The 21605-nt window shown below is 50.8% G+C and overlaps 4 protein-coding genes and 1 non-coding gene across 5 annotated transcripts; 4 read left to right on the top strand and 1 right to left on the bottom strand.

Annotated features, from left to right (window-relative positions):
* Positions 1 to 363: 363 nt before the first annotated feature.
* On the top strand, positions 364 to 436 carry TRNAR-CCU (transfer RNA arginine (anticodon CCU)). The gene has a single exon. It is a non-coding gene; the product is annotated as a tRNA-Arg (tRNA).
* Positions 437 to 1025: 589 nt separating this feature from the next.
* Positions 1026 to 3018, top strand: LOC100904219 (putative GTP-binding protein 6). Its single transcript, XM_003740808.1, has 5 exons — positions 1026 to 1413; positions 1509 to 1650; positions 1806 to 2034; positions 2166 to 2753; positions 2893 to 3018. Exons 1-5 carry the CDS (start codon positions 1026 to 1028, stop codon positions 3016 to 3018), a joined length of 1473 nt encoding a protein of 490 aa, XP_003740856.1.
* A 2931-nt stretch (positions 3019 to 5949) lies between these two features.
* Positions 5950 to 10813, top strand: LOC100904077 (peroxisome biogenesis factor 1). Its single transcript, XM_029110734.1, has 16 exons — positions 5950 to 6086; positions 6247 to 6355; positions 6450 to 6564; positions 6667 to 6896; positions 7014 to 7152; positions 7290 to 7471; positions 7619 to 7899; positions 8024 to 8220; positions 8338 to 8552; positions 8654 to 8788; positions 8942 to 9065; positions 9187 to 9365; positions 9456 to 9655; positions 9762 to 9901; positions 10019 to 10395; positions 10619 to 10813. Exons 1-16 carry the CDS (start codon positions 5950 to 5952, stop codon positions 10811 to 10813), a joined length of 2955 nt encoding a protein of 984 aa, XP_028966567.1.
* Positions 10814 to 15216: 4403 nt separating this feature from the next.
* On the bottom strand, positions 15217 to 17918 carry bbc (choline/ethanolaminephosphotransferase 1 bbc). Its single transcript, XM_003740733.2, has one exon. It carries the CDS (start codon positions 17580 to 17582, stop codon positions 16407 to 16409), a length of 1176 nt encoding a protein of 391 aa, XP_003740781.1. The 5' UTR covers positions 17583 to 17918; the 3' UTR covers positions 15217 to 16406.
* A 1545-nt stretch (positions 17919 to 19463) lies between these two features.
* On the top strand, positions 19464 to 21526 carry LOC100903929 (mitochondrial ubiquitin ligase activator of nfkb 1). The gene is made up of 5 exons (XM_003740806.2): positions 19464 to 19766; positions 19987 to 20198; positions 20342 to 20553; positions 20672 to 20908; positions 21004 to 21526. The coding sequence occupies exons 1-5, from the start codon at positions 19635 to 19637 to the stop codon at positions 21276 to 21278; spliced, it is 1068 nt and encodes a 355-aa protein (XP_003740854.1). The 5' UTR covers positions 19464 to 19634; the 3' UTR covers positions 21279 to 21526.
* The last annotated feature ends 79 nt before the right edge of the window (positions 21527 to 21605 follow it).

Below are 21605 nucleotides of genomic sequence, written 5' to 3'. Positions count from 1 at the left end.
TTGCGTTGTATCCCTCAGAGCTGACGAAAGAACGCGGACGAGCGAAATAAATATAGATGCTACTAATAAATTCTGGAAGTGGTCGTCAATCCTGTGAGGAGGGTGATAGAGGGATCCATCATGACTTATGAGAAGATGAGTATCTCAGAATTACCCTAAGACTATGCAAAGGATGGTGATTTCTCGATCTGAATGAACGTCGGAACTTCCACGCTAGCGCTCGCACCGAATGAGACCAATAAGTGACTATGTTCGGCATGAATGGGCGCATGGTACGGAGGTACGAAAATTTGGCCTAACATCTCGATCTCTGCTCAGCGAAAACATCACAAACCCCGTCTGCGAGACCTGAGGATCACGTGTGCCCTCGTGGCCCAACGGATAAGGCATCGGTCTCCTAAACCGGGGATTGCGGGTTCGAGTCCCGCCGAGGGTATATTTTTCTTCTATGGTCGAATATCATTTGGAGGATCCGAACCGAGTTTTCCAGTCCAATGAGACTACTTCCTTCAGGGAACGGATGCTACGAGCTACGAGTCGCGGAATTTGTTTAATTGAGTCACCGAGCCTGCTCTCCCGGGTCCTTGAATCTTGATGCTGACATCAACTCAAGGCTCGTGAGCTGAAAGTACCCAATCGGTTCAGTCGGTAGCAATGCGCCCCGGAACCTCCCAAGAGCTAGGAACGACGTCTCGAGCAGCAGTCGATGGACGGAAACATGAAGTCGAGTACAAACACCTCAAATGAGAAGGAGATGTGCCAATTTTTCTGAAGCTCCGATGAGATTTCGACACGGTCACGGCGAACAAGAGACGTGTGTGGGGCGCGGAGAAGTTTCGCCGCCGGTTTTCGGAGTTCGATCGTAAACATAAACACGCAGCTCTCACGAGTGGAACGAGCTCATTTCTACGATCAACGCAAATGGATCTCTGCGCTGCGATTCGGCGCAGCCGAAACTCGTTCCGGGCGAGCTCCTGAAGTGAATTCGATAACATTCGGGGGAGCTCCGTCAGCTGTCAATGGGCATGTGGTTGAGGAAGATCACCTGTGGTAGGATCGCCGATCTGATGGGTCCAGTGTTCTACCGCGGCCCTGTACTCTCGACGAGGCACTATGCTAATGTTGAACAGCAACGCTATTTGAGGTTGGACGATATCGGGGTATTCGACAACGAAGATCTCTCGAAAAGTGCCGCGCTCGTCGCTCCGTCGTCCTACCGCCGGCATATTCTGCTAGTTCAGCCTATCTATAAAAACGCCTTTGCCTCATCGAACTACAACTCGAAGACAACCCCAGAACTGCAATTGCAAGAGGCACAAGCTCTGGTCTCAACTATGGAAAGTCGGCTGAGAGTTTGTGAAACATTGTGCCTCTCCACGAAGTCGGAGAGAAAGAAACTTTTCTTCGGGAAAGGTATGTTCAGGTTTTTATCGCTCAGCGGTCCGCAGAAAACTCTGAAGGCAGACATTGCGACCACACGTACTCAGTCCTCGTCTCCTGACCGACAGGAAACTTCCGAAAGCTCCTGGAAAGGGTGGCCTATAACGAGCGGAAGCATGGAAACGTGACTGTCTTCCTCAACGTCAACACGCTGACGCCTTTCCAGCAATACGAACTGCGTCTAGCTCTGGGAGTTGACGTCTACGATAGGTGATTATTGAAACCTCGAGAACGGTCCTCGTGGTGAGACTTGTCCAGAATTGGCGTGTTCCGAGCCTCGAGACCGGCCCATCGGTCATCGCGTCGCAGATAAGCGTTTGAAATTAAGCGTTCGTTAAACCACATGATTCCTCCTTCCCCTTTAGGTATATGCTCGTGCTACAAATCTTCAAACACCACGCGAGAAGTAAGGAGGCGAAACTCCAGACTTCTCTGGCGGAGATTCCTTACTTCAGAGCGGCGATGGGATTCCATGGATCCGATCAGATGTTGGTTCAGCTGGGGCAGCGTGAGGTCGCGCTGAGACAAGAGCTCGAGAATCTCAAGGAGCACCGAGCTCTCCTGCGGCAGGAGAGACGTAGAATGGAAGTACCGGTGAGGGCTCTCCCGATGATGATCGAATGCAGGCATATACATATATACGGAGGCAGATAAATATGACGGAAAGCCTGCGCCGAGTCCTCATTTTGTTGTTTCTTCCTTTCTTCCCCTTCACCGTCCCCCAGGTCGCGGCTGTGGTGGGCTACACGAATGCAGGGAAAACATCGCTCATCAAGAAACTGACGGATTCCCGGACGTTGCAGCCGAAAGATCAGCTTTTCGCAACTTTGGATGTGACTTGTCATCCGTCTCGTCTACCCAAGCTGGGCAAAGTACTATACGTGGATACCGTAGGTTTCATCAGCGATATCCCCACTCAGCTGATCGGTAGCTTCAGAGCGACACTGGAGGACGCCTTGCTGTCCGATTGTATCATCCATATCTACGACTTGAGTCACCCCGACCTCGAGAATCAATGCGAGATCGTCATGAAAACGCTCGAGGAGATCGAAACTCCGCGGAGGCTCGTCGAATCAATCGTCCATCTGGGGAACAAAGTGGACCTTTTATCTGACCCAGACACCGCAATCAGCAGAGCCCAAAGAATTCTTGGTAGTTGTATACCGATATCCGCCGTGACAGCGGCAGGGATACGCGACGCTCTGGAAGTGATAGAGGGAACGCTCCTCGAAAATTCGAATAGGACCAGGCTCAAGATCCGATGCCGAACAGGAGGTCCGGAGTACGCACAAATCTACCGCCGCAGCGACACGGTCAGTAGCCGATGTGAGAAGTGATCTCTGATATCTTCCATTCAGAACCTCAAATCCGTGGATTCGTAGTATAGTATAGTCGTGTCAAGTCCATGGATTCTAAGTGTAGGAAGTCCGACATTTGTTTTCCGTGCCGCAGGTGCTTCAGTTGACCCCTGACAGCAGCGATGAAAACTTTTCCATCATGGAGGTGACCGTCAGCCCGGCTAACCAGCAGAGGTTACGGGCGGAATTCAAAGGAAACCCTTCGGTTGAGTTTGTGTAATATAATTTCCGTGCTGAATCAGAGATTCTTCCGAAATAGAAGGAAGCAGCCCTCGCTTGTTCGGCTTTGTTGAACTGTCGATTGCTATCTCGAGAGTTTCCAGCACGCATCGTCCGGAACGAGGTCGAGGCAAATCTATGACCAACTTTCCGCCTAATCATCCGCGGGACCAACTGCGGACTACAACTGCGGAGGGAGATGCACCCGTTCGTTGACTGACCGGGACGAAGGAATCTGGCATCAAATCAGGGGCATGGTGGATAGGAGGCCAAAGGACAATTCCTTCCGTCGGCCAGAGGAATTATAATTAGTACTACCTATAATCAATTTCGGACGAAACCGAATCAATATCGATATCGAAAAAGTGGGTATCCCCCAGCGGCTGGGGGATACCCACTCCTTCTCAGGAGACTGACGATTCCGGTCCGTGGCTAGCGTGTTTAGTGTTCTCCGCGAGTATCGAGTAGTCTGGGATCAAGGGTTGACAGGTTTGGCTTTTATTGAACTCCCGCTGGTATTCTTCCGTATTCCCGCTCGGCCCCCCCTCCCTCTCGCGCTCCAAGTCATCACGACGTATCGGTGAACAAAGTTATCAGGAGTCCGCAGCTCTTGAAAGATTCAGCTCTACTCTTCCCAATGGTTTCTTCCAATAGCTGTGGGAAGTCGGCGTTGAGAGCGATAGCTTCGTAGAGGTTATCGTTCTGGCGACGGAGTTGGTCCTTCTCCGGATCGGTCATGTCCACTCTTTTAGCGCATTCGATAGTTGCCCTCATGTAATGGCTCACAAAGCAGAGTATGCACAGATCATTCCTCTCCGGTCCCAAGATAGGTTTGATACCTTCCAGCACTTCATCGGAGCTCATGTTTTCAGCTTTCGAGAACAGCACTCCGAGTCGAATCGTTTGCTCTGGTTCCACGCCACTTTCGGCGAGACAGTTCTGCAACACATTGTAGGCTTCTTCCTCTCCGAGCGCAACGTTGATCGGCACGCAGTAGCAAATGGACGGCACCATGGTGAAGACGAACAGAAGAAGCAGAGGCTCCATCTCGGACGCACTCGAAGATTAACTCGGTACGCGCCACATCCACCGATTCGTTTTAAAGCTGGCTGAAAAGAACGAGAACAGTTCCGGTTCTCAAATTACTAGAAAGAGTAGACTCTCACTCCACTGTCATTCTAAGCATGGGTGGCCACGAGGTATTCCATTGAAAGTTTTCTTCCCGAGTGTGTTTTCAACTGATCGAATCATGAAAGGCATGCCTCGGTCGGAACATAAAAGCCCAATCGGGGAAGAATTATGAGGACTGCTATCGTCATTTCCCGTGGCTGTCATCAAAGCCATCCATACGACGAATCGGTCCACCGAAGGATTGCCGTGAATTTCACGGGCTGCAAGCTGGTTATCGCGACCTCCGTTTTTCACGGTCTCAACCTCATCATTGGCGAACCCAGGATTTGTCTCCGTTGTGAGGGCTCGGCTGTACTTGAGAATAAGCCTCGAAACTAGGATGGTGACGGTGCATCGGCCGCATGCCGCATTTTACGTTGTAGGTACTCCTCATGAAGAGCAGCCGGTTCCAACCCGCTCCGACCGGTATCGGCCCGGTCGGCGGCGGACGCAAGAATTCGATCTAGGTTATTGTTCTCCTTCTTTTTCATGCGTTTCGGCATTGGGATGAGGAGGGGGGCTGCTCAATGATAGACGTGAGGACCCGTTTAGGCTGCTCCTCTTTCAACGCACTTCTGGACCGGACCGGATCGGACTCATATGGGAACCTGACCCATGACTTCAATGTATAAAAAAATACCACAGACACTGTACTGCAGAAAATGAGCAAGGGGTTGGGAAGGGTTCACTGGCTAGGAGTTGTGAACCAGAGCGGATTCGGATACACTGACGCTACACCACAAGTTTCCCCCCTTCGGTAGTAAGAATCGCCGCCCGTTTCATACTCTATCTTCTGAAGACCGTTGCTGAAGTGAGTGCATGAGCCAGGATTCAACCGTTGAGCTAGTGACGAAGCTCGAGTGTACACTTTTGACGTGAGGTAGTCCGCAAGGTAATTTCGTCGGGAATCCTGACGGCTGAGGCTTGAGCCTCGAAGTAATCTCGGACCCTTCCAAGTTCGTTCTCGGGGGTAGTGGTAAACTCTCGCTGTTGAAATGAACGACTGTGAAGATGGTGAATTTCAGTCCCCATCTCTGTCCGACCCCTCATACCCCTCATCCATACTTCGTCCGCATCAATCAATTGACCCCGGAAGCACGCCTCATCAGAACCCCAGCTCACATTCTGTTTAATGCATCAATGTCCCTCTCTCAGGTTCCTCTCTCATTCGATAGGTACATGAAGACATTCAAAGCACAGAATAAAGCACTGTCCGCTATCCGGTATCCCACTCTCAATCCCTGTGTGTATTTCATCACGACTTGTCGTACGGTCTGAACCTCTACTCTCGATCAGTGCCAGCTCCTGGTTAGAGCACAAAGCTAATCGCGGAACGAGAGACAACTTCAACGCGCTTCTGAAGAGAAAAATCGTTCTCTGGCAGTCAAAGATCATCGGCATCATTTTAACCGGTATTAGAGAAGCGTGATGTCGCGAAGAGAACTTGCTTCCTGAACCAGGAAAAAACGCTTTCTGTTGCCTCCCTGTCCCTTCCTCGAGAAGAATGTCGGCTTCCCCAATATTCTGCCGCATTAAGTTCCATAATAGAAACCACTGCTTCCTCACTGTCCCTCGATCATGGAGACTACAGGTGGGTGCTCAACCACGGTGGTGGAATCGTGAAGTAAAGATTTAGGCCAGGAGGCTCGACCCATCGGCCTCCGACGAAAACTCTGATGATGGGGATAAACATGTCTTTGGAGCTGACATCGCTCTCCAAAAGCTCCGTTATTCTCTGAGCTGACAACTAAATCCCCTGTGAATGAAGCAGGTAACCGGGAGCGAATTCTTGACGTTCTCGCTGACACGGGCAGAAACCTCGCAGGGAAGCTTCGCGTCGTGGAGTGGAGAATACAGTGATGATGATCGAGTGGGAATCAATCGGCAGCTAGCCTCGAGGTCGGTTTCAGGATCAGTCGAACACCGGCTCTGATTTCTTGGCTCGTCCATAAATCCTCCGATCGATCTCATGCTTTCGAACCCCTTGATAAGGGACACGGAGGGAAAGTTGTGCTCTGAAATAGATTATAAGGGCGAAACTCCTGTCTGAAATTTCCAGTCTGAATCTGAAGGAGCAAGAAGAGGTCGTCTTCACACCCGTGCCGAATCTCGTCAAGTCGTTCCAAGTTACGTTGGAGCCGGCATCTGCAGACGATTGGGAAGTTTTGGTGAGTTCGAGCCTTCTGGGATATCCGTGAACGGATGTTTCTACTTTCGGGTTGAGGTTCGAGTCGCAACTCGGCGGGATTCTCTGTTTTTCAGGAGATGAATGTCAGCAAGGTGGAGAACGGACTCTTGGATCAAATAAGAGTTTTCTGGAAAGATCTCTTGTTCCCGTTTGCTGTACATCCCGGCTTCTCCATATCCCTGCGGGTCGGTGAGTAGAGATATCTTCAGCCTTGGGAATTCGGTGCTCTGGCTTCGTCGTTGATCTTCCAGTCTGAGAGGAAATTCCGAGAATCACAGAAACTCTCTTCAGTCTCTGCGCAACCGGGGTTCACCCCTCTGGAGTTGTGTCGCACGACGGAAGTGCATATCGTGCCCCGAGAACGAGTGAGGAAACCGAAATCAATTCCGGCTTCAACAATGGAGGCGACGAAAGCCGACGGTGTGCTACCATTCACTCCCCTCAGCGAATCGGAAACGGACCCTTCTAGAGTGCATCTCAAAGCTCGTCTCCATGGAACTATCGAAGCTCCACAGACCGAGGTATGAGTGTGCTTCGGTCACCGAGCATTCGCCGTCAATTTTTCGCCGCCTCCCCTGACTATCGACCGTAGAGGGATTCCAAGTATTGAAAACCTACCGAAGCCTCTTTCCCCGCAGCTTTTGCTTCTGACCAACTCTGTCGAGGGAGATTTCGTGGCTCTAGTCCGCAGACAGTGCCTGCTCTCAGATTCGGAGAATCGGAGACCTGACAAAAGAAACGATGCCATCCTACCGGACGGCTGTTACCCTCTGAGAGGTGAGAGATCCAGACCTGATTGCCTTTTCCTCAACGGACAGCGTGGACTCTGCCTTTCTGCTCTGTCCGGGTTTCGAAACTCAGTGCTGTCGCTACAAACTCGAGCGGAAATTGAAAAGCCGCATTACACTCCTCAGGAAGCACGGTCTGCCGCGTCCGAGTGCACCTGAACGCCTGGAACAATGAAAATATGCTCTATAGTCCTCTCGCGCTCAGGAAGCGTCTCGGCTTGGAAGATTGTTGCGTTGTTCAGCTAGAAGTGCTCAAGGAAAAATTCGAACCCATATCGAAGTTGATTGTGTGCCCGATTCTGAATAAGGTTAGTCCGGATATCAATAAGCACATGCACCCGCGAGAGGAAGCGAGTCGCAGAGCAGCAGGGCGATCCTCAAAGGTCGTCGCGGAAATCAGCGCCGACTCGTAGCTGAACATTTTCTCTAATGAGGGCTGTTGCGTTTCATCACAGATTTCTTGTCCGAAGTCGGAGGCTGGTCTGCAGGAGAGTCTCCGAGATGAGGCCTCGCGGAATGGCCCTCTTCTGGTGACAGCTGGCACTTACCTTGAATTGCGAGACAGCGGCGTCATCCTGAATGTCGAAAAGACAGGATGGCTACAGGGAAACTGTAAGGTCTCCGTTTCGTTGGGACGAGAACTGGAGCCCCACAGCGTGGCCGAATCGCCGTTCCCTGTTCCAGTGGGAGATGCCGCTGAGCTCGTTTCTCCGGCAGCGGGGCTACACCAGATAGGGTGGGTTCCGCACATGTATATTTTCTCTCTTGTCGTCGACATCGAAGCCACTGATTACGGACAGATTTCATCGCGAGTTGATCTGCGAAGACGTTCGATGAAAATGGACCATCTTTCAATTCAGGGGCTACGAGAGTATCGTGACGACGCTCACTCGTGGCATCAAGAACGGACTCGGCTCGAGATACAATTTGCGTCTATCGATGCTTATACTGGGGTCCGAAGGCGTCGGTAAGACCTACATCACGGAAACTATCCTCTCCCACCTGAAACATCAAAGGTCGATCTACTGGAGAACTATTCCTTGTTCGAGTCAACGAGGTACTTGGGGATCTTACTGTCGCGAACGACGAAATTGGCTTATTTCTGATTCAATGTCCCGCTCATGATCACGCGGGAGAGACGCTGCAGATGACAACACGATCGTCGATTTTCCAGGAAAACGCACGGAAACTCTAGCTAAAGAATGGTGGAACGCTCTAGTCGAAATCAAGGCTAGAGCCCCCGCCGTGATATTTTTTGATGATTTGGACGCAATTTGCGGTGTTCCCTCTGGTCAGGACGGTGGCAACGGGCCGGATAGTCAATATATAGCGAGGAATTCCCGCGCTTTCTCTGAATTCGTAGAAAAGGCCAGGTTCTCATCGGAAAGAGTGAGTCCCACCACCAGTGAATGCGCAGGCGATCCGAATCGACCTCGGGTCTGATCGCGTCGGGGTTCGCTGTGCCATTCAATCATTCGAGTGCTTTTCAGATTTGCATTCTCGCAAGCGCAAAATCGTACACTGGCTTGAGCGGCATCTTGACGAAAACATCCGGTTCGAAATTATTCGACGAAGTCATTGAGCTCAAACCGCCCACGGCCGAAGAGCGATCGCAAATATTCAAGGTGGGTCGCGAAGAGATCTGAGGAAAATCGATCTGGAAGAAAATTCTCGCGAGAATTCGTCCTACTTCGAATTGACCGGCTCATATACCTCTCACAGTCGATTTACTATGTAGCGATCCGGGTGGCTGAAATCTCTTTCTCCCGGAAACCCAGGTGTTACTCGGGAACAAAGGCGTTCAGTGTGCAGACGCCAGCGAGATCGGTCGTCGCTTGGATGGCTTCGTCGCACGGGACGTCTTGGCTCTCTCTGTGACATTGAGCGGCATGATGACGAACGGTAATTGACGATTAGGTTGGCAATGCAATGGTCCCTTGCCGAATCGGAGGAGGACGACTGATGAGCGAGGTTCACGGCATCACCCCGTTTTTTCCGCTGATGAGAAATGTTGCTCCCTCAGAGGGTCTGACCGGATTGACTGACGAGATTCTGGACAGAGCGATCAAATCCACGGAGCCCATCGCCCTGCGCGGTTTGAAACTGGCGGAAAAATCAGAAACACCTCCCGATTGGGACAGCGTCGGAGGATTGAGCTCTCAGAAGAAGATTCTTCGCGAAACCTTCTTGTGGCCGACCTTGGTACGTGAGCAGACTGGTGTGAATGCAGAAACTGGCCTACGCCCCGCTGATCCTCGAAATCATCGCTCTCATTCTTTTTTCTTTCGGCAGTATCCTCAACTGATGAAGCAGTGCCCAATACGATTGGTGTCAGGCATTCTATTGTACGGGATGCCTGGTACGGGAAAAACTCGTTTGGCATCCTGCCTGGCGGGAGAGCACAGGATCAACTTCATTTCGGTCAAAGGGCCGGAACTCTTGTCGAAATACGTCGGAGCGAGTGAAATGGCGGTCAGGGACTTGTTCCAGAGGTGGGCAACCGATTATTCTGTTCGATGTCCTAAATCGTTGGTGGGGGTCTGTTGGGAGCGGAATGCACCTCAGGGCTCGATCTGACGTTTTTCGTCCGACTTTCAGAGCGAAAAGTGCCGCTCCATGCGTGATTTTCTTCGATGAGTTTGACTCGATGGCACCGCGTCGAGGCCACGACTCGACCGGAGTGACAGATCGATGCGTCAATCAACTCCTTACGCTGCTCGATGGTGTCGAAACGGAAGGTCAGTCCGATGTCTCGCTTCGGTACCGGTTTCGCTGATAGGTCAAGAGCCGTGTCGCGGAGGGCGAGAGGACGAGCATCAATTTTTTCTTCCATAGATAATAATCTCCTTTTCCAGGGGGAGTCGCTGTGTTGGCGGCCACCAGCAGGCCTGAGCTCATAGATCCTGCGCTACTACGACCCGGGAGGTTCGATCGTTGCATCGAATGTCCGCTGCCCGGTTCTGCGGACGAGCGGAAGGCCATTCTGACCGCTTTGTCGAAGTCGCTTCCTCTAGACGACAGCTGCGAATTCGATGAAATCGCTGAGGGAACCGTCAACTTCTCAGGCGCGGATCTACAAGCCCTCCTGTTCAACGCTCAGTTGGCAGCGGCGCAAGAAATTACGAGAAGCGTTTGCGGTGGCGATTCAGATGCGGCTCTCTCGACCAGGGGAGAAGAACTGGATTTCACGGGCAAATACCTGTCACCGTCGTTGGACAAGCCACAGACGGAAGTAAGTTCACATTTCGGCAGGGAATACCCTGACATCTCATCACTTACGCTCCCACGCGCTATAGGATGGAAAGCTCAAGCAAAACCAATTTTCTCCGTGAATTCGGCCGACGAGTCGAGTCGTGAATCGGGACGGAGAGAATGTCGAATGCCGATGGAAGCCGCAGTCGTTCGGCTATCTAGTTATCAAGATCGGTCGACTGAATGGGACGATGACTTTCCAGATGACGCGTTCAATGTTCGAATCTCTGCCAGATCAGGATCGGCTCGAGATGAAAGGACTCTTCCGAACGACGGAAGGACGCACCGGTGGAACGGAAGTTCAAATAAAGCTACGCACAGACCACTTGCGGTTAGCTCTGAAAGACACACACCCGTCCTTGAGCGAGAGAGAGATACAGAAATTCCGTGCAATGTAAGTGTGATTCAGAGGTCCGCGAGTAGGTACCTCCGACCGGGAAGCCGAGCCAGCAAAATCGGCGCCCAGATGATGCCAACGAGCTCGTTGCCTAAAATCGCGTAAAGTGTGCCCGATCAATTCGTTCAAAACATGGTCATCGAATACTTGACCGGATGGCTCGGGTATCCCTCCGGAGCTCTCATGATCGTACTTTCTTTTCATCAAAGTCGAGGCTTCCTCTAGGCAGTCCGAATCCCGTGGAGCTACATAATCAGTAGTTCCTCCCTCCCATTTCCAGGTATCATTCCTTTAGAAACGGCGGCGTGGATCTCACCACGGATGTGAAGCCCCGGGTGACGCTCGCGTGAAGATCGATCACGAGAATCCATGATGATGATGGTCGGCCGGTCTCATAAGCGTTTCGCTGTGATAAGATTTCGTTGTTCGTTCACGAAAACGGAAACATAATTCCTGCGAGGGAAGAATTCGCTCCGGGGATATTGTCTGTGATTTTCGGGTGTGAGTGTACTTTCTGTGAGAATAAAACTTCATCCTCCGGGGCGAGGGAGGCCCGAAGCAAACTAAGTGAGATTTATAAAAAAGGAATCAAATTCATGTCTTACGGAAGACGGCCGATAGGCTCCTCGAATATGAGAGAATACAGGCAGAAAAGTACGGAAAGAGCAAGCGTGAGGAGATGTAAAACTGCTGCGATTAGAAGTTGCCTGATTGATGTCAGGAGTTTGGAGAAGGAGAGACCACGTGTGAATACCTATATCTAAAATTAACTCTCTGATGGAAAGGAGAATTAGACAGGCGCAGGAGAGGGTCTGGAGCCTGGGAAAGATGCCCGAAGGCTCACCGGCAGGGCGAATAAGACCTCGTTATCCGACGGAAATCCAAGAGTGGACTATCTTTCTGCCTCGGCCGGGGCTGAGATTTCGCCGACGTGAAGCCAGGGTAGATCCTTTGACCCATGGCAGGAGGAAGGCTGCCCACATGAGGAGCATTCGAGTCGACCGTGAAGCACATGTTCTTCGAATGCGTCGACGCAATCCACACGGGCGAAGAATCCCTCCCAAGATTTGACCTCTAAGAACGAACGTGGGATCCTTCAATCGTGGCGAGAACCAAACGAGTTCAAGAGGAATGGGAGAAGGGGGCAGAAGGCTGATACGTCCAACTTACAACATTCCTTACTGACACCCCTGGATCAATGAATGACGACTCCATACCTCGATGGAAGAAGTCGATTTTATCCCGATGAGCGATTGGGGTAAGACATCCGTGACGTGTTTGATGCCCATTAGAATCCCGAAATCGTGGATGTTAGCTCAGTTTTGGGACGGGGGTCATGTCGTCATATTCCTCACAGTCCCGCGTGCGGGGGACTCTCCGCTTCGCCCAGCCGATATGTTAAAAGAGGGATTCGTTCCATGGAAACCGAAGTAAGTCCCTTGATAGGTCCTCTATGCAAAGAACTTTAGGTTGTTGACGATTGGCGCTCAAAACTCTTTTTCAAAATCCCTTGACTCCGCGTACCGTGGGATTTCCTCTAAGAGCTCGAACTTTGGCAGCTCATTCCCGCTGGAAAACGGGGAGTTACACCGAACGCTCTGTGAAAGCCTGTCCGCTTCGACGCCAGTTCTGAATTCGATGGGATTCCTGGAAAACAAGGTAGACTTCTCAGAAGCCGATCGGAATCAGCTCGCTCACAGCTCGGGCGGCAGCAACCCCAGAAGTTCCGTAAGAGTCGGACGATGGCGATACGGATACGGCGCTTCCGGAGAGGGAAGAGCAATTATTGGAAATCGGCGGGAATCCCTTATCATCACCGTCAGATCGAGCAGAAATACCTACGTCCGAACTCGGAATGGATTTTTTCGAATCTCGTAGTGTACACGCATTGCCAAGGAGAACTCCAATTTTTACCCTTTTCGGCGATTTCGGATTCCCTGCTCTTACATATTCATGCAGCAATCAGCGACCTCTTGCGTTTTGTGCAATATTTCCCAGCGTCGAATCTCCTCATCCTCTCCAATGAAGCTCTCCAGCTGGCCCAAAAGAGGAGGGACTGTTTACAACGTCTATTTTCAAATCTATCAGGCCACAGGTCTGATCGCTGTCTCCTTCCTAGATAGAGGTCTCGATGGCCTTGCCCGGAATATTGTCATGTCGTGTGGGCACAGAGACCTGAAAGCTGAGAACCAGAATATCGAAAAGTGAAAGTCAGAATCAGGCGGTCATCTGTGAGATTCTCTCCACGAGAGGGCTCGATCTGGTATTTGCGTGTCACGCAGAATAGCCCATTCGATGCTCCGTTCATTGCGAGTTGTATGAATGGATAAGAATGTCGAGCTGAGAAACGGAACGTCTTGGCGCATCGACCATTGTGTGCGAACGAGACGGGTCGGATTTCAAGAGCTTTCTCACTCAGATGAGCCAGACATTATACTGGAGGTCATTGTAGTCGATTCAAGACCGCTACAATAATTCCTCGAGTCGATGCGCGTGACCCTTGATTGAATATTTTTCTGCATTGATGTTATCGGCTCGATCCAAATCCGTCTGAGAGAAGAATGTCGAGCTCTCGTCTTTTATGCTCCAAACCAACATCTCGTAAGAAACAACACGTTTCCGATTCCAACTTGCTCCCCTCGTGATACGGCGAGGTTTGTTCGACAGCTCACCGAAGATGAATCACATAATGTCCCATGGTTGTCAAATCGGGAAGGAGTATCCTCACCGTTTAAGGATTTGGCTAGAGCTCCATTAGCGGGAATTGAGAGTCAGCGATTCTGCCGAGTAATTAAAACTTCGGTGAACGAATTCAGGCTCGTCACGGCACACGACTTTGTCACGACGAACGATCGCCATGAAACGTCAAGCATGGATTTGACTCTTAATCCAGCATGAAGGCCCGACGATGATTGATGATGACTTAATCTTCTCGGGACCTCAAGATTCTAATGAAACATGACATCATCGCCTTGATTATAATTAAGATTGGTTTCTCCTCCGTGTTTGGTCCTCCGAAACTTGGAAGGGTTCTGAGGTTGCGGGATCCGATTAGGAGAACTTCTCACCTAGCTGTCAATTCCCGCAGCGAGTCTAGCTCGAATCAATAAGAACGCAAAAAAGTACGCGACGGGTCGAGAGAGTGGCCTCCCCCTCGAACACAGGGAATGACCATCGGTCGGCCAACATTTCACGACCGAGTCCATGAAATGAACGCTACCATGGATTCATTAGCTCGCGGCAGACGCCGAGTCAAGCCCTTGCTCTCCCTTAGACTGTCCGACTGGAAAGATTCAGGAGAACAATATCGAAATGAGGACACGGAATCGATCGGTTGACCCGGTACGACTAGATCCCTTGGTTTCAATTCCTTGGTGTTTGAGATGGTCCGACCACCCTGCACAGTCGACTCTCACGGACCTTCCTTGATGCCGGAGAGGAGCGACGACATAGATCGTGGTATCGATTCCTGCCAGGTGGAATCTGCCCAGCTGATCCGGATCGGAACACCAAGATGTTCATTCAGGTGTTTCATTGATGGTTGCTTCTAAGTAAGCCGTCGTCGTGATATCTGGAATACCAACTAACACTCGTTGTGGCTGGCGCCCGAGGAGCGGATATAACCTTCCGTTCCTGACCGATGTCCCTGAAAGAAGGCATGCCATATATATCAGGACTTACATGTGCTCTCCATGTCAGAGCTGTAAGCTGTTTCTGTCAGCGATTCATCCCCTTAGCCTGCTCTCCTCTGTCATGCTCAGACTGTGCACAGATAATAGTGAGCCTACCAGAATAGTTTGCGTACATCGAGATCAGAGAATCTGCCCGATGTCGGACGTGTATCCAAAAGGACAACCTTCGCTTTCTGAATCATCATTCGATGTTGGCCATATTTCGCCCTCCGCGACGGGAACGAACGGATCCGTTGCATGTCCCTTGGAATAACAAGTCTGTCTGACTCGACGCGGCGGCTAGGTAAAATTGGAAAAAGGGTGACTGCCTGAATGACTTCCAAAATGCTGGAGTATAAGCTGTGCAGACAGAGGGATAAACCAATGGCCTTGAAGAGTCATCGAGATAACAGGCCGATAGAAATCAATCGCTCACTCGCGGAACCAGTCAGAGACCGAGCTTGTCGGCGCGGCGGGCAAATGCATCGAATAAGGAAAGACAAAGAAGAAGCGTTCAATAGACGGCTGACCGTCCAAGAAATCCTCCTTACTCCAGCATTCGATGAAGTCGTTGTGTTGGTCGGGATGGATTTCAGCTCAGGCTGCTAACATCACTTCGGAAGGAAGCGTCGGAGTTATCATCAAGTCGAAGATAGGCTCCTGGTTTTCTATCGTTGTCTCGACTTTCGAACAGAAAAATGGACCATTCCAACGTGGAAGAATGACATCAAGGAGAGAGATTGCCATTTCGGTCGGCGACTAAATTTTATTGGCATCTTCTCCATCTCTGTCAGAATTAAGCAATGCTCACCGAGGGCGTCTTTGTCTGGCTGCTCATGACTTCACTCTCCCTACGCGCTTCGATATCTTCGGTCGCTTGGTTCTTGGCTTGAAAATCAAATACCTTGAAAGTGCGCGCGAGTCTAGGAGGGTCCTGTTTTGTTTTGAATATACATTTATGAAAATCCGTTGATGTCTCCTGATGTCCGGAAATTCTGCCCTTTCTCTCACGGTGTGACTTCAGTTTCCTTTTCCTCACGTACGTCCGCCGCCGCAACCCTCGTGACGTAGTATGTTTTCGAACACACGGATTGTTCGATGACGGCAAGCCAGAACTTCTTGTCGATTTCAAATCGGATCAATTTGGGATGCTCACGTGTGATTGCTCGACTTCTAGGGCGAGCCGGGTAATTGATCATCTTGACGGTCGGCATCTTCCGATCGATCGAGTGATTTCGTACTCCGAAACCAGACTCGGTTTCCAGCTTCCAGGATCCTGCTCCGACATTCGCCGTCATCTCAACCCCTTCAGAGCGGTTGGCGCTTCTCGAGCATAGATCTTCTGTACATTATGATTTAACAGCATTATCTGTGTCGTTGATCCACATATGATGGCTTTGAAACATTCCGGGTCTCTCGGTCGTCGACCCATTAATATCGATCAAATGAACGATCGGTGAAAAATTAAACAATCAAGCAGTAAATCAATCGTAAACATGCGAAGACGAGAAATCATTCTAAAAGAAAATCAAGCCGCAGCAAGTCTATGGTTTTTGTATAATCAGTACAGCTGTCGATTAAACAATCATCTCTAAGTACCGTCTCAGCGCGGACAATGTTTTCGAGCAGTGCTTCTGTTAATAATATCATTCATGATAATAATAATCATTATCATGATAGCTATAATCATCCTCGAGTTAATCACACTTCAGGAAGAGACAGACTAGTGTTCCGAAGCTCATAGCCTTGTCAGGGATATCAGATTTCCGGGGGAGAAAAGAAGTGCTTCCGACCGTCTCGGATGTGACGCGTTTTCTTGTCTTCGTGTTTAAGCCTGTGTTTGATTGTGTTACACTAACCCTCCATCAGACAGTCATTAAATTAATATTTTCGGTGTGTTCTCTCTCGTCAAAACATCACAAGTCATCTCTGAGCGCCACTCCTCGTAGTCCTTCGTTCCATTTCAGGAGAGAACTTTATCCTGAAAAGTTGGATCTTCAAGTGGGCACATAGTTCCGAACAGACCTGATGGCTGTAGGCAACGATGTCAATGCACGCGATCAGCGTGCAGAAGTACAACACGTAGACTTCTGGTAGAAACTCGCTGAAGTACTGGTTTAGGAAGAGGCATACCGGGCCCACCAGCGCGTAGTCGGTGTACTTCATTTCACTTTTCGACATCTGAGCCACGATCAGGCGACAGGTGACTTTGGCAGCGACGATGCCGAACGCGATGATGTACAGAGTAGGATGGAGCTCAAAGAGGTGCGATTCGCTCTTCTTGAAGATGCAGTACGCCGGTACTATCACCAACGCGTACGGTATGCTGGGAGATAGTACCGATGTGCCGGCGACAGAAGAACCGTTCTTTCCCGCTCCACCCCACAGGATCACACTGAACTGCCGCAGAAAAACGAGCGATGCATTCACGAGACCTATGTAGAACGGGACGAATCTCATCTCGAGGTCTCCGATGGGCAATCGGACATCCCAGATTTGAGGACCAAAAATCGCCGTCAGCACGTAGATTAGTATGACGATGCATTGCACCTCGGTCACGTCAAAACGGCCGACGCTCAATCTGCCCGAAACGAAAGTTTGCCAGTGGGCGCAGTAGAAGAGGGAAATCGCGATGAAACTCTGGAGAAACATGTAATCCGGAACGGCACCGTATCCCATCGTGATGCAGGATCCAATCGACACGAAGACCGTTGAAACAGAATCGCAACCATGATCGAATAACTCGCCCAGCGGCGAACTCGAATTCGTTCGTCGAGCCTGTTTCCCATCACACGCATCCAGGGTCTGGTAGATGAACAGTCCCAGAGCCGAAAGTAGGAGACACCAAGCGGGAACGTAGCTCTTCCCATCGGGACTGTACCACACGAGTAGGAGCGTCGTTACGATGTTGACGGCAAGGCCGACTATCGTCATGAGGTTTGGCGCCAGCCATAGCGGAAGACGAGCGGTTACCGCATTCCAGAAGGGTTGAAACACCGGTTCGAGAAACGAGCGGCCTTCACATTTGTAGGAATGCTGCGCGAGGCGTTTCAGCTGCGCCGGCTCTAGGATCTTCTCGTAGCACACCCACTTCAGCATCGCGGCTCCGTTTTGGCTCCCATTGGTGTGAGCTAACCCAGAATTACACTGACCGACTGCTGGGAGTCGTTCGATTCTGAACAGCCACCGCCACTTGTAGAAGAGGGTCGACACGGAGGAACAACTCGACAGTTGCTAAAGGCAGACCCTCGGACGCGGTGCTTACCACAAAGAGGTGAGAGAAGCATTTCAAACGGAAGAGCGCGAAGTCGATTCCGACGCTAGGTAGCGCCACCTCTCCGGTACGACGAGCCGAGCATCTGGATTCTGATGAATGAAGTCTGGGTCGCTTGCTCGAACTTGAACGACATGGGACACGACGGCCGTCCCCTCCGTTGGAATGGCTACGTGTATACTCGGGCTTAGAATCTCTGGAGTCTGAAATTCCCGTCCCATGGGCTTCGATGACGGATTAGGTTTCCTCCTTAATCGCAGTCGGATTAGGGAAGTTCCGAAGGGGAGAGCCGATCTCTCCTCCATCCGACTCTCCTCCGCGCACTGTCTGCGCTCCGTCAGCGATAAGGGGGATGGAGCGAATCCGTTGACTAGATCCCAAAATAAACAAGGAAAATGGTCTAAGCGTCCTTTCCCTGTCTCCTCGTTGAGCAGGTCCCAGATTCTCATGGTCTTCTGGATATTTTGGACTCTTTCGGAAGGAGGCAGCAGCCATCCCAGTGACGAGTGGTCGCCGTCTCTGCGATTGAGTCGGATTATTCTTGAGCCATTCGGATCGATATACATCGGTCTTCGCATGTGGATATTCCCTGGTCCTCCAATTGCTGATCCCGAACCTGGTCTCTTCATGAAAAACTACCGTGCAGAACGCAGAAAGACTAAGAACCATAAGCCCGAATGCGCTCGGTACACAACGGTCTAGACTCTAGACTTTCGGAAATCCGCGATCATCAGATGCGTATCATTTCCATACAAGCTTTCCTTTCTCTTCGAGAATGACCTCACATGCGATAGATTTGTGCTTGCCGTGACTCGATATCGTGATAATGGACCGCGAATGCTTTTGGGATAAGTTTCGATGGCCGCACACAGGTCGACTGACGGCATTCGGAGGGGGCCAGCTCAAGCTACCTCGGTATGGGGAATGTCTTCTGGCGCGACCAGGCCTGCCAACCTTGCTCATGACAATGAAAAGGATGCTAGGCCAGGATGACGAAGGTTCGCTGGCCTTCTCTGAGTCCGTGGGTCTCATTGGCGTTGGAGGGGGGGATCATCTTGGACTTCATTCCGGGGGGCTACTCATGATGAACTGGTATCACTCATATACAGATCACCCCCAAGCTCCAAACAGAGACTAACCTTCAGTCATGAAGTCATCGGGCGTTGTTGAAGAATAATCCGCTCTCACAGATCGAATCAATGGTGAGATGAGCGACGGACTGCGTCCTAGCCGAGCTCCTCACCAAATGCGATACCGACAGGGTATCTTCAAGGACATTCCATATCCCGAAGGAAAACCTCTGACGAATCAGTCCGATTAATCGAGCCTCGGCAGTACTCGTACGATTCCCGAAGGTCTGATTCATCAAGATGAAAGTACATATAAAGAATGATATTCGAAAATGTCATATACCCGCGGAAAGATTGAGTGAAGACCATCTGAGACGCTCTCCTGCCTCCCTCATCCATAGCGCGGTTTGATTTCCCGGAACGATTTATTGCAGTGATGATCCGTGCAGGAGCGCGAGGACGCAGAGTCATGCGTCTTCGACGCTTGCTCGGGAATCCTATCCGAACCATAAATTGAGAGCATTTCAGGAACACCCCCCTGACCCCATCTCCTCGCTCCCTCGTTGCTCGTGGGGTCATCGCCGAGACGTGGGGCGACGAAAAGTGCCAAGTTTTAAAAACCTGTCGTCTGCTCTGTTGATCAACATTTCGCGCGGCATTCACTGTTTTTTCTTCCTCATAGTCTTCGTTTTCTAATACTGCTCGCACCGTCGAATAGAGACAGATCGTCGTCGGGGAGATGAGGTTGATGGTCTTCTGATACCATCCGCCTTTCCCCAGCTACGGAAAAGCCACCCGGCGAACACGATGACGATTTGGAACGATTTGACCGACAACTTTTTGACCTGGGATTCAGCGTGCTTGCTTTTTAGCGCCGGTGCCTTCGGCTACGCTAATAAAGTATACAACGATCGGTATAAGAGCTTTCTGGCCGTCTTCGTGAGTATGCCTCCTCAATCGCATACCGGGCGTGCGAAGTCTTGGCTATTATAATTATTATTCGTGAGTCGCGCACCGAGCCCGCGTAGGAGTCAGCCGGAGGGTCGAGCAGAGTTCCGGATGAGATCGGGGCCTCCTTCATTTAATTATTCTCTCCCTTGAGAGCACTGTCGCCGTGCGAGCTACTCTCGGAAAAAAAAACGACTTGTACGATTCGCAGACTGCACGCCAACTTGAGATCAACGATGAAATCGGAAAAATCCTCCAAGAGGACTACCCCGAAACAGGGTGCGTTCACGCAGTGGTACGCGGGACTGTCAGAGCGACCGGACCGCTCCTCTACGCGAGGATGGCTCGCGACGAGAAAGGTGTTTTGGTTCGCTTCAAGACGATTGACTACCGAATGAAGTGGAATCCGTTCTCTAGAATGTGGTAAGTGGTCTTGAAGATTCCTCTCGTCTACAACATATTGTGCCTATGCTCTCCATAGGAATCTTGAGCCCTAGCTGACAGATATCTCGGAGTGATTCGCGGCTGGACTCGGGTCATCGATAGTCCGATCTCCACGATTTCAGGCATCATGAACAGAAAGTTATCCAAGATTCCTTTCGGCACACACCTTTCGGTTTGGCTGCTATTGGTAATGTGAAAGGGAGAGGTTTCGTCGACGTTCCGCAACCGCTCGAGGCCGGGCTGGACTGCCTCACGAAAATATACGATAAGTACACCCCGGCATCGGGAGGTATGTCTCACCTGACCGGATGGCTCCGCGGAGAGCATACAGAAGGTGAGTGAAGACGTCGAGTCTCTATTCTTTGGCGGGAATTCAACCATTCGATGCGCCGAAGCTGCGTGCTCTCCGGATTGATTCAGTAATCTGAGAACCGAATGTTTCCATCCCTCAGGTGTGCGGGAAAAAGAATACATCCTCAAAGAAGGGGCTCTGGTCTTGGGCTTCGGGACGTTGAAAGCGGACGGCACGGGTACCATTTCTCTGGTACCTCCAGCCGACGGAACGCCCATGTTCCTCACAGCTGATACATTGCCCGTAGTGGTGAAAACCCTCGACTCGAAACGAGCTCACGCGCGATTCTGGGCTTTCTTGTTCGGGTTCTCATGTGTTGCTCTGGGCGCTTATGTCGGTAAGGAATTAGGAGTAGTCTCATGATTATCTCGATCCACTCGACAGATTTGAATGCCTCTCGATCACCGAGCCCTGATAATCTTCTTTTCTCAGGATATCGACTATTCAACAACTACCGCCGATGTCGACAGCAACGCACAGATTCTGTACGGCGCGACGAGGTTCGGCGTAAGCGACGACAAGAAGCTCGATCCCTCGTAGAAACGGGTCCGCAATGCGTGGTCTGCATGTCTAATCGAGTCGAAGTTATGCTGCTCGAATGCGGACACCTATGTCTATGCACTGATTGCTGCGAACAACTAGTCGATGGACTCTGCCCGATTTGTCGCACGGTCTACACGCGTCAAGTCGCGGCGTACCTGCCCTGATTCTGTCGGACTCGCGGACATCCAGCGATGAACGGAAGCCCCTGGCTATCATTGTTAAATTTAAGGTTAAATTGCTAACATTTAATGAGTTCTGATGATCAACGCGAAAATGGGACTCTTCCGCCACAATGATAGATTCCGATGATTTGAAATTACATGGGCTTCTTGTGAAGTCTCTTTTAATATCCGCTCAGAGGGTTCGGTGGCAGGCAGGAGAAATAAAACGATGAATGAATGTATGGGGAAAATTTCGACACCTCCTTTTGTTTGCTCGACTTGGATAAAAGGGATAGACGCTGAACGTGAGTCCCACCGTTCGACTTAAAC

Source organism: Galendromus occidentalis, unplaced genomic scaffold, assembly GCF_000255335.2.
Source record: "Galendromus occidentalis unplaced genomic scaffold, Mocc_1.1 scf7180000077086, whole genome shotgun sequence".
In the NCBI taxonomy this organism is placed as follows: Eukaryota; Metazoa; Arthropoda; class Arachnida; order Mesostigmata; family Phytoseiidae; genus Galendromus; species Galendromus occidentalis.
Note: the sequence above shows the minus strand (reverse complement) of the source record. Positions and strands in the feature narration are given on the sequence as shown.

Excerpts from the sequence above, each read along its gene's own strand:
- LOC100904219 (XM_003740808.1), top strand. The coding sequence starts at position 1,026 with ATGTGGTTGAGGAAGATCACCTGTGGTAGGATCGCCGATCTGATGGGT. Across the intron at positions 2,035-2,165 it reads GACGTAGAATGGAAGTACCG|GTCGCGGCTGTGGTGGGCTA; the intron begins GTGAGGGCTCTC and ends ACCGTCCCCCAG. Across the intron at positions 2,754-2,892 it reads TCTACCGCCGCAGCGACACG|GTGCTTCAGTTGACCCCTGA; the intron begins GTCAGTAGCCGA and ends TCCGTGCCGCAG.
- LOC100904077 (XM_029110734.1), top strand. The coding sequence starts at position 5,950 with ATGAAGCAGGTAACCGGGAGCGAATTCTTGACGTTCTCGCTGACACGG. Across the intron at positions 7,472-7,618 it reads TGTGCCCGATTCTGAATAAG|ATTTCTTGTCCGAAGTCGGA; the intron begins GTTAGTCCGGAT and ends GTTTCATCACAG. Across the intron at positions 9,366-9,455 it reads CCTTCTTGTGGCCGACCTTG|TATCCTCAACTGATGAAGCA; the intron begins GTACGTGAGCAG and ends TTCTTTCGGCAG.
- LOC100903929 (XM_003740806.2), top strand. The coding sequence starts at position 19,635 with ATGACGATTTGGAACGATTTGACCGACAACTTTTTGACCTGGGATTCA. Across the intron at positions 19,767-19,986 it reads AGAGCTTTCTGGCCGTCTTC|ACTGCACGCCAACTTGAGAT; the intron begins GTGAGTATGCCT and ends TACGATTCGCAG. Across the intron at positions 20,909-21,003 it reads TGCTCTGGGCGCTTATGTCG|GATATCGACTATTCAACAAC; the intron begins GTAAGGAATTAG and ends TTCTTTTCTCAG.
- bbc (XM_003740733.2), bottom strand. The coding sequence starts at position 17,582 with ATGCTGAAGTGGGTGTGCTACGAGAAGATCCTAGAGCCGGCGCAGCTG.